Source organism: Vitis vinifera, chromosome 18, assembly GCF_030704535.1.
Source record: "Vitis vinifera cultivar Pinot Noir 40024 chromosome 18, ASM3070453v1".
Taxonomy (NCBI): Eukaryota; Viridiplantae; Streptophyta; class Magnoliopsida; order Vitales; family Vitaceae; genus Vitis; species Vitis vinifera.
This window is the reverse complement of record NC_081822.1, coordinates 14,467,680-14,479,116: the sequence shown is the minus strand read 5'-3', so window position 1 is coordinate 14,479,116 and position 11,437 is coordinate 14,467,680. Positions and strand designations below refer to the sequence as shown.

General features: G+C 33.3%; 2 protein-coding genes across 2 annotated transcripts; both read left to right on the top strand.

Moving 5' to 3' along the window:
* Positions 1 to 1,395: 1,395 nt before the first annotated feature.
* On the top strand, positions 1,396 to 1,727 carry LOC100263276 (large ribosomal subunit protein P2-like). Its single transcript, XM_059734815.1, has one exon. It carries the CDS (start codon positions 1,397 to 1,399, stop codon positions 1,703 to 1,705), a length of 309 nt encoding a protein of 102 aa, XP_059590798.1. The 5' UTR covers position 1,396; the 3' UTR covers positions 1,706 to 1,727.
* Positions 1,728 to 7,509: 5,782 nt separating this feature from the next.
* On the top strand, positions 7,510 to 11,437 carry LOC100241016 (ABC transporter F family member 4). Its single transcript, XM_002266175.5, has 2 exons — positions 7,510 to 7,648; positions 8,935 to 11,437. Exon 2 carries the CDS (start codon positions 8,948 to 8,950, stop codon positions 11,141 to 11,143), a length of 2,196 nt encoding a protein of 731 aa, XP_002266211.1. The 5' UTR covers positions 7,510 to 7,648; positions 8,935 to 8,947; the 3' UTR covers positions 11,144 to 11,437.

Here is an 11,437-nt window from a genome sequence, read left to right as displayed (position 1 = left end):
TAAATATATTAAACAAATGAAAAAAATTAGTAATATAAAGTACATAATTCAATAATGTTAAATTGACAAACTAATTAAAATACAAAACAATTTAAACAAACTAACTTAACCAAAAGAAAATTAATAATTTTCAAACAAAAAAATTAATAAACAAACTTCTACATTATATGACAAATTCGGGTTTTTGAAATACAAAGACATAAAAGGAAGAAATAAAATATAATAAGTTTACAAGAAAATATCTCTGATATTTTCACTAATGTTCTTATTTGTGAAATTGAGTCTTCTTTCATGGTTTTGGAATCTAATCTCAATTGAATTCAAGTTGTAGACCCCCTTTCAAGAGCCGAAGTTTTTTTAGTTTTTTTAAGGGTTTTTTTATAGCATTGGAAGGGTGCCTTCTCATCACATGGAGGAGCTGGTAGCACCCTAGGCAAGTGTGGGGGGACCCCTCTCCATGCATGGATCCTAGCTGCATGCACACGACAGAGGACATGATGGTCGGATGAGATTGAGGAGCCCATACCGGCTGAGGGGATGAACAGAGAAGTAGGTAATAGCTTGCCCAAGAAGATAGAAACCGGCTGGTGAAAGAGGTTTGGGCAGAGGAAGAAAAGGAGAGGTGTGGAAGGGAAGAGGGAATATTCTGGAGGATCAGCAAGGAGAGGGGATAGACAAAGGAGTCACTGTGAAAGGAGGCATCTCAGGTATTATTCCTATGAACTATTGATTCCTTTGTGTGTTAATGCCATTTCTTTTCATCAAGAGACTCTGTTTTGGTGTTGGATCATGCTCATACTCACGTTGTGCGTGATTACTAACCTGTTCTCATGGGATTATCTTTTGAGTTTTCTTTCTTTCTTTCATGAGTTGTTGGCCATCATGACTTGATTTGCTCTTTGCAAACCTACTGGAAATTCATTTGATACCCATATCCTCGTTCCCATGCTTACACCCATTTAACCACATCACCAAACCCATTTTTCCTCTCACCTGTGCATGGTTCTGCATGGCCATCTTGTATACCCATTGCCCATATTCTCATACCCACTTCCATGCACCCCTTTCATAACCTCTCATGCATGCTAACTTTTCCTTAAATCCCATAAGTCATTCGTCACCCTGTCCATCAAGCTCCTAGGCCGCCCTCCTCATCCAAGCCTAGCTAGGCTTCGCCAGAGCTCTTCACGGTGCCGTCGGCCCTGCATCAGGCGTGACGCAGCCTCGGATCTCATGCCCGCCGGTGCCCCAGTCACCTGCACCGCCTAGCGCCTCGTCCGACCATGCTGAGAATTCAGCCATTAACGTCGCCTTCTCTTCCATTGTAAACCTTAGATCATTGGTCAACCTACTCCTATCTTCTTTGCAATTCCAAAACCTCATCTCTTAACAAAAGATGAATGTGATGGCTGCATATTTGCTCGTTGTATTGGGAGGCAATGTCAGCCCTTGCGCCGATGACCTCAAGAGCATCCTCGGATCGGTTGGAGCTGAAACTGATGATGATGGGATTGAGCTGCTGTTGTCCGAAGTTAAGGGTAAGGATATAACAAAGCTTATTGCATCTAGAAGAGAGAAATTGGCATCGGTGCCTTCTGGTGGTGGTGTCGTTGTTGCAGCTAGTGATGGTGGTAGTGGTGCAGCACCTGCTGCCACAGAACCAAAGAATGAGGAAAAAGGTGGAAGAGAAAGAGGAATCGGATGAGGACATGGGCTTCAGTTTATTTGATTGAGGGAATTGGTGCCTTGGGCTTGCCCATGTTTGGCCTGGTGCCTTGGGCTTGAGTTGAGGCACTAGGCCCAAGCTATGATGGCGATGGTTGTATTGGGCTTGCCCATGAAGACTTTGGGCTTGGGTCTGAGTTGGGGCACTAGGCCCAAGTTTGTGATGGGTGGTTGTATTGGGCTTGCCCATGAAGACTTTAGACTTGGGCTTGAGTTGGAGCCCAGGCCCAGTTCATGTGGATGAAGGGCCTTATGCCAATCCTTCAAAAATCCCTTGTTTTAATTTAATTCTTCAAATATTTGTTTAAGTCTTATTTTCATAAATCGAATCATTATCCCATATTCATTAGTTATTCAAAGTTTAATCCATAAAAAAAAAAATCCCATGTCTTAATTTAATTCTATGTTCATCAATTAGAATTATTATCATATATTCATCTATCTATCTAGTCTAATCCTTCGAAAATCCCATGTTTTAATTTAATTCTTCAAATATTTGTTTAAATCTTATTTTCATAAATCGAATCATTATCCTATATTCATTTATCTATCTAGTCTAATCCTTCAAAAATCCCTTGTTTTAATTTAATTCTTCAAATATTTGTTTAAGTCTTATTTTCATAAATCGAATCATTATCCCATATTCATTAGTTATTCAAAGTCTAATCCATCAAAAAAAATCTCATGTCTTAATTTAATTCCTCAAATATTCATTTAAATCTTATGTTCATCAATTAGAATTATTATCCTATATTCATCTATCTATCTAGTCTAATCCTTTAAAAATCCCATGTTTTAATTTAATTCTTCAAATATTTGTTTAAATCTTATTTTCATAAATCGAACCATTATCCCATATTCATTAGTTATTCAAAGTCTAATCCATCAAAAAAATCTCATGTCTTAATTTAATTCTTCAAATATTCGTTCAAATCTTATGTTTATCAATTAGAATTATTATCCTATATTCATCTATCTATCTAGTCTAATCCTTCAAAAATCCCATGTTTTAATTTAATTCTTCAAATATTTGTTTAAATCTTATTTTCATAAATCGAATCACTATCCCATATTTATTAGTTATTCAAAGTCTAATCCATCAAAAAATCCCATTGTCTTAATTTAATTCTTCAAATATTCGTTCAAATCTTATGTTCATCAATTAGAATTATTATCCTATATTCATCTATCTATCTGGTCTAATCCTTCAAAAATCCTATGTTTTAATTTTATTCTTCAAATATTTGTTTAAATCTTATTTTCATCAATTAAAATCATTATCTCATATTTATTTAGTTATTCAAAGTCTAATCCTTCAAAAATCCTCTGTCTTAATTTTATTTTTCAGTAATTGGTTTAAATCTTATTTTCATCAATTAGGATCATTATCTCATATTCATCTATTTATTTAAAATCTAGTTCTTCAAAAATCTCATGTTTTAATTTAATTTTTCAATCCTAAAAATTCTACAATTCGTTTAAATTTTATCCTCATCAATTAAAATCATTATCCCATATCCATATAAGGTCCAATCTTTCGAAAACCCCATGTCCTAATTTAACTTTCAATCCCAGAAATTCCATTATTCGCCTAAATGTTATTTTCAGTAATTAGAATTCTTATCCCCTATCTATTTATTTATTTAAAGTCCAACTCTTCAAAAATTCAACGTCCTAATTTAATTTTCAATCTTAAAAATTCCACTACTCACTTTCTATTCGTTTAAAATATTGCTTCCGTTAAGTAGCGTTATTATTCCATATTATCTACTTAATCTAATCGTTAAAGTTTAATTCATCAGAACCCGACTTCCAAATCTAATTTCCAACCTCAAAAGCTCCGCCGTCCAAATATCGTCGTTTAATGATTATTCTCGTTATTAATGTTATCTCATCCACTTATTCAATTATTCATATACCAAAGATCTCATCCCTGAATAAATTCTTAAGTTCTCAAACTCTAAGTTCACATCTTCAAATTTCTAAAATTCCATCTTTCGCAATTATTTACCTAATCTTTATTATTTCACCATCGTTACTATTCCATTTCTTTACTTATTCACTCATCCACTTATCCCCTCATTTAAAATCCCGAATTCTCAAATCATTTTCAAGTTTCCAATCTCGTTCAAATTTAATTTCTAAAAATTCTCATTCTCGCATTTAATTTCTGAAAGTCTGATCTTCAAATAAACTGTAAAACTCCAAATTTTAAGTAACCTTCGAGACTCCAACTTTTCAAATGAACTTCAAAAATCCGATTTCCCCTCCAATGGTTTTAATTCCATTTTTCGAACAATCTTCTGTTTCTCTTGATTTCAATAAGCATGAATGAATTTTTTTATAATTCTGGAATAATAGAATCAGTGATATTAATTCATGCAAAATAAACGAGCTGTGGTTGGGGCCTTACATGGGTGACTTCATGATTGATTGATTGATTGTTTGCTTTGATTATTATACATGATTGATTTACCCTACTCTTTGACATGCATGCGATTATTCCTAAATTGTGTACTAACCCTCTCTATTGATAGCGCATGGTGACTCGTAACCCAGGTATGTACCCATCTTCCCTCTAATCGTTGTCTATGCATGTCTCGATTCTTATGTGTGCATGATCATTCAGGATATTCATTGATTTACTTGTCAATTGCCACATCAGCTTCATTTTATTAGTAGAGACCCAATTTTAGGGACTTAGAGGGGTGATATGGTCTTTACCGTACCTTCCTGATAAGTAACCTGACCCCCGAGCCCGATCCGATTTTTCGTAGATAACCTTTTCCAAAATAAGGAGTCGCACTTAGGATTTTCTTTCTTATTTTGTTTACCCTTTTAAAAATAAAACAAAAATAAGTGGCGACTCCAAGTCTTCTTTCTAAAAATCAAATTTTCATCAAATAAAATAAAAAAGCGAGTTTCGCCGTCGAGTGGGAAACGCATGAGCCGAAATGCAGGTCCACACAAGTACATCTTCTTCCACGATTGATTTTGAAAATATTAATAAATCATTTGAAACTTTTGTATAAGGATTAAAAACTTGATTCATCATATTTTAAAATTCTGAACAAGCATTTTTAATTTAAAAGACACCACATTCAGTGCAAATACTGTTTTATATTTTTCTAATGGTTGGATTTTTATTTGGTAAATTCATGATTTTTTATTAAAATTTGAAAAGATTTTTACTTGATAAAATCTTCCAAACAATAATTAAATTAACAAACCTAATTGAAAGGCAAAACAATTTTAATCAAAATATTAGGATATTTTATTTAATTGATGATTTTGTTCTTTTCTTATTAATTAGATGCAACTTACTTCTTAGGATTGATCAGAGTTGTAAAATTTAAGGTAAATATATATTTATGGTTAATAAAACTTTTGGAATAGCTAATAGAAGAAATTAAGATTATAATACTTTTGATTTCCTAATTTGATTTTTTCTATATCTTTAATTCTAAAAATTATTTTGATAAGTTTTAAAATCATGTTTATTTCTAAATATGTATTGGATTCTAAAAAGAATTTTTGAAATATCTTTTTAATAAGTTTTAAAATTGTGATTATCTCTAAATTGATATTTAATTTTAAAAATGATATTTATAATATTTTAGAAGTAAAAACTCTCCACAATTCTGAGAAGGTTTTATAAATATAAATAGATCATGAGGGAGTATGATCATTCTTAAAAATTTCATCTTCTAACTCTTGAACTTTTAAGATTTTTCTTGAAAGTAACTTTCAATTGAGATCATATTTTAAAACAAAACCTCAACCTCAATAAAGGTGGAGTATAGAGCAGTGCAAGATCACATTGTAAAACGAAACCTCAATAAATTGCTATATTTAGTATATTATTTAATAATCGAGATTACCAGTGATTTTTTATATCTAGTAAATTGCTATATGGTTTTATTCATTCGTGTGATTGATTTTATTTATATTTATATAAAATTATTGTTTTTTTTATTATATTAAGACTAAAAAAATTCACAAAAAAATAAATAATTGGTAAACAGACTTGTAAATCGCACTTGTAATAAAATTTTACTTATAAAGATTGTTAGATAGATTTAGAGCAAACAAAATAGGGTGTTTGGAACACATAAAAAGAAAAAGTGAAATATAATAAGTTTACAAGAAAATCTCTTTGATATTTCCACTAAACTTCACCTTCTTTGATAATTCGATGGTTGAGTCGGCCTGGTGCGTAGTCACGTCTTGTATGGGAGTCTTTAGTTCTACTGAAATCCAATCTGGTATATTGTGTTAGTAATTATAATTGTATATTTCAATAATAAAAAATAAAAATAAAAACAAAAATAGAAAATCTTAAATAACTAAAATAATAATAATAATAATAATAATAACCGCAAAGAGTGTAATATATAGTTTTGTAAAATTAATATATGCTCTTCACTTGTAAATTCATTTTCCTTGTAAATAATTTCTAAATCATTTTTCTTATTTTTATTTTATTTATTGGACTTTGTACAACATATTTCTTATAAATATTTTATATATAAAGAAAGATAATTTAGAAATATAAAATGCTCGTATTAGTATCTTAAAATTTTATATAAAATGCGACATGTAAATAAGGAAGATAAAAAGTTTCTACCAATTAAAATTTTTATTTTAATAATTGGAGTCAGAATGAAATAAAAAATTAAGTGGGTGTTTCATAAACTTAATGACTTAAATTAACTTTAAGTTGATAGCTTAAAACTTATTATTTATTTTTTACTTTAAATATTAAAGTTATTTGATAAAATTAATTTAAAATTTATTTTAAGTTATTGAATTCACATATTTACCCTATTGGTTATAATTGATGTTTATTATTAAAAAATTTAACTTAATCTTAAGCACTAAATATAAATTTGAAAAATAACTTTAAAATATTTACTAGAAAAAATGAGTTATGGATATAGAGTCATAGTTGTTAAACATATTTTTATAAAATAAAATTAAGATTAATAATAAATTAATTATTTTAACTTAATACTTGAAGTTATTTTTAACTTTAAGTTGTGATATTAAGTTATTTTACAAAATATTTTTAATCTATTTAATAATTTAAATTAAATTATTGAGTATTAAGGTAATTTATCAAACACTCTCTAAGAAAGAGCCAATTAAAGGACCACACAAATAATAATTTTAATGGCTATTATCAACAAAAAAAAAAGTTATACATTTAACAACCATATACAATATATATATATATATATATATATATATATATATATATTGTATAAATGTAATATTATGAAAAGTATTTTATATATGAACAAAAGAAAATATTAACATGTTGAAATGAAGGTATTGGTCCAATAAATAAAATGATAAAAATTTTCTATAATGTCAATCTAAATTATTTTGAAGAAAACTTAATTAATTAGTTATCAAATTAATATATATAAATTAAAAATAAAATTATTTATTAAATTATTCATTATGAAAATAAAAAATTCTATATAAAATGTAGGATTTTTATATAAAAAGAAAAAAATTTGCTTTGTATTCTTAATACTCTTTTAAAAAAATTTAAAATTTGAGAAAGTGATTTTTTTTAAAAAAAAATTAAAAAGTTTTGAAAAGTGTTTTCAACTACACAATATATCTGCCTACTTTTTGTATAAGAATTAAAAATGGAAAATGTATCAAGGTGGATTGAAGGCCTTAAAAGCAGGCTGGGTTAAGATTGTTTTCTTTGGACCAAACTATTAGGATCAGCCCAATAATTCAAATCTTGGGCCGGCACGGGTTTAGCCCATTGATCATATGACTAAACTTCCTTGTCCCTCATTTTAGGGTTTGCTTGCAGCACAAGAAACCCCAATCTCTGTTTACACAAAACCATTCAACCTTTCCCTCTCTAAACTCTGCGGCTCGGTCGATATCTCAGCTCAAGGTACTGTTCCAATCTCTATTCCCAGTCCAATCAATCGTCTTATGGGTTATATGCAATCGTTTGTATGCTGAGAAAATATTGAGAAAATGGAAGGAAATTTTGAATCGTAAAATTTTCACCATCTAGGGCTTGGGAATACATAAAGTTGCACTTTAACTACAACTCATAGATGTATTTTGTATTTGGAGATTGTTGGAAAGATGGGTCGGCCTTAAAATTTAGGATTAGGGTGTATTTTTTTTTTTTTTTTTTTTATTGGGGGATTAGTTGGCATGTCTTCGAAATTACCTAGTGTAGTTTAAGATACCTGGGATCGATTTCGGGATTGCTGAACTACATGGATGAAGAGGGGTTTTGTTCAGTGGAGGAAAAGTTGGATCAATTTAAAGGATTTAAAGATAATTTGTAAAGTTTGTCAATGCGGATGATATGGGATGATTAATTTAGTCAATTGAGACAAGGCTGGGATCAATTAGAAAAATTGCACATAAACAAATAAGTGCTAGAGGATTGGTGTGGGTAGAAGTAGTACTCTGTGAAATCTGCAAACAAGTCGGTCTGGATTTGTTCCATATAGAGAGCTGAAAGACTGCTGACTGTAAATTTTTGTTGCTTGAGTGGTACTGCTGTGTCGCTTAGTGGTGTAGATGCAATGCATATGAGACAGTTTATGTGATATCTTTACTACCTTCATGATGTATGTATCCTTTTCAGTTTATGCTTTACACCTAAATGATGATGGCTGTCTTTGACCTTGTAAAAAAATTGGCTGTTGAATTGGCTGTTGAATATGTCCCTTCTTGGGGTAAATATTTGTTTGTTGTTTCCTCTTATGCAAGTATGAATTGAATTTTTTCTTTCCCTTTTAACTGCACCAATAAAGGTTCCAATATGTTATCATTGCTTCTTGTTGCCACTGGGCTATCTCTGTTGCATATTTAGTGTCTTATTTTGTGTTTTGCTAATCTAAGCTTGAAGAAGCGTGTTCAACTTAGATTGGATTACTTCTCATGCTCGGATCTCTCTTGAACTTGTTGATATTGTGATAAAATTGGTATGGAGATTTCTGTACTTCATCTCTCCATTTCTCTTCTGATGTTGACAGCCTCAAACTGATCTAAATATCTTGATGGAGATCATCTAGGATGGCTTATAACAGGGCTATAAATATAATTGTCTATATTTGCTAGTTGCTAAATTAGTTATTATTGATTTTAATTGCAATGAACTCAACTATGGAGCTCTACAACTAGGTAAATTGATTTCTTGAGTTATCTTACTTCCAGGTCTACTGGTGCAATGGGAAGGAAGAAAACAGAGGATAGTGGTGCAACCACAAAGGTTAAGCCTAGCAACAAAGATGCCTCCAAGGATGGGAAGAAAGAGAAGCTCTCAGTTTCAGCGATGCTTGCTAGCATGGACCAGAAATCTGATAAACCCAAAAAGGGATCTTCCTCCTCAAGCACTACCACTAGCAAGCCCAAAGCAAAAGCAGCTCCAAAACTTCCATCCTACACTGCTGACATCGACCTCCCTCCCTCTGATGATGAGGATGATGCTTATTCCTCTGAAGAAGACGCACGACTTAAGCGGCAACAAAGGGCTGAACTAAAGACACTTGACATATCCGTAACTGAAAAGGAATTGAAGAAACGTGAAAAGAAAGACATGCTTGCTGTCCATGCCTCACAGCAGGCCCGACAGGAGGCCCTTAAGGATGATCATGATGCATTCACCGTTGTTATTGGTAGCCGGGCTTCAGTTCTTGATGGCGAAGATGAAGCTGATGCTAATGTCAAAGATGTAACGATAGAAAACTTTTCTGTGTCAGCACGTGGGAAAGAACTCTTAAAGAATGCATCAGTGAAGATATCTCATGGGAAGAGGTATGGTTTAGTTGGACCAAATGGGATGGGAAAATCTACATTATTAAAACTTCTTGCTTGGAGGAAGATTCCAGTACCTAAAAATATTGATGTACTACTGGTTGAGCAAGAGGTGATTGGTGACGATAATACTGCCCTTCAGGCAGTTATTTCAGCGAACGAAGAGCTGGTCAGGCTCCGACAGGAAGTTGCATCTTTGGATTCTTTGCAGAATTCATCTGCTGCCACTTGTGACGAGGATGAAAATGATGTGAGTGGGGATGATGTGGGAGAAAAGCTTGCTGAACTGTATGAGAATTTGCAGCTTTTGGGGTCTGATGCTGCTGAGGCTCAGGCATCAAAGATTCTTGCTGGACTGGGTTTCACTAAGGATATGCAGGGCCGTGCAACCCGGTCATTTAGTGGTGGGTGGAGGATGAGAATTTCATTGGCTAGGGCACTCTTTGTGCAGCCAACTCTTCTATTGCTTGATGAACCCACCAACCATCTTGACCTGAGGGCTGTTCTCTGGTTAGAGGAGTACTTGTGCCGGTGGAAGAAAACTCTTGTTGTCGTCTCGCATGATCGGGATTTTCTTAACACGGTTTGTAGTGAGATTATTCATCTCCATGACCAGAAACTTCATTTCTACCGGGGGAACTTTGATGATTTTGAAAGTGGGTATGAGCAGCGTCGCAAGGAGATGAATAAGAAGTTCGAGATTTATGATAAGCAAGTGAAAGCTGCAAAGAGAACAGGCAATCGGGTTCAGCAGGAGAAGGTTAAGGATAGAGCTAAGTTTGCTGCTGCTAAGGAAGCATCAAAGAATAAGGCCAAGGGTAAGGTTGACGATGATGAGCCTCCACCAGAGGCCCCAAAGAAGTGGAGAGATTACAGTGTGGAGTTCCACTTCCCTGAACCCACTGAGTTAACCCCACCACTCTTACAGCTCATTGAAGTCAGTTTCAGCTATCCAAACAGGGAGGATTTCAGGCTATCGGATGTTGATGTTGGTATTGATATGGGGACTCGTGTTGCCATTGTTGGACCCAATGGAGCTGGGAAATCTACATTGCTTAATCTTCTTGCTGGTGATTTGGTTCCGACGGAGGGTGAAGTACGAAGGAGTCAAAAACTGAGGATTGGGAGGTACTCACAACACTTTGTGGACCTTCTGACAATGGATGAAACACCAGTTCAGTATCTTCTCAGGCTTCATCCAGATCAGGAGGGACTTAGCAAGCAGGAAGCCGTTCGTGCAAAGCTTGGGAAATTTGGGCTTCCCAGTCATAACCACCTCACCCCAATTATGAAACTATCGGGAGGGCAGAAAGCACGGGTTGTCTTCACATCAATTTCTATGTCAAAACCACACATTTTGCTGTTGGATGAGCCTACAAATCATCTAGACATGCAGAGCATTGATGCATTGGCTGATGCACTAGATGAGTTCAGTGGTGGAGTGGTGCTTGTAAGTCATGATTCGCGGTTAATATCTCGTGTGTGTGAGAACGAGGAGAGAAGTGAAATTTGGGTGGTAGAAAACGGAACTGTGAGTAGTTTCCCTGGATCATTTGAGGAGTACAAGGAAGAGCTACAGAGAGAGATCAAAGCAGAGGTTGATGATTGAAGTGAGTCTGTGGCATAGATGTTTTGATTGCTACGAGTTAAACAATAAGTTCCTCAATGCTGTTTTCATAACATGAGTTTCAGTTTGCTGCGAGACAAATGCATATTTCTATAATTTACGAGCGTAATTCTTCTGTACTGCGGATATTAGGAAACGCGACCCCTAAGAATTTTCACTTTGTTACATATACATGTATTTTACTTTAGCTCAAGGGGTTCAGTTTCTTTAATTCAATTATGAGAATTAAACTTCGCATCCTTATTGTAATAAGGCTCCCTTTTATACTGTTTATTA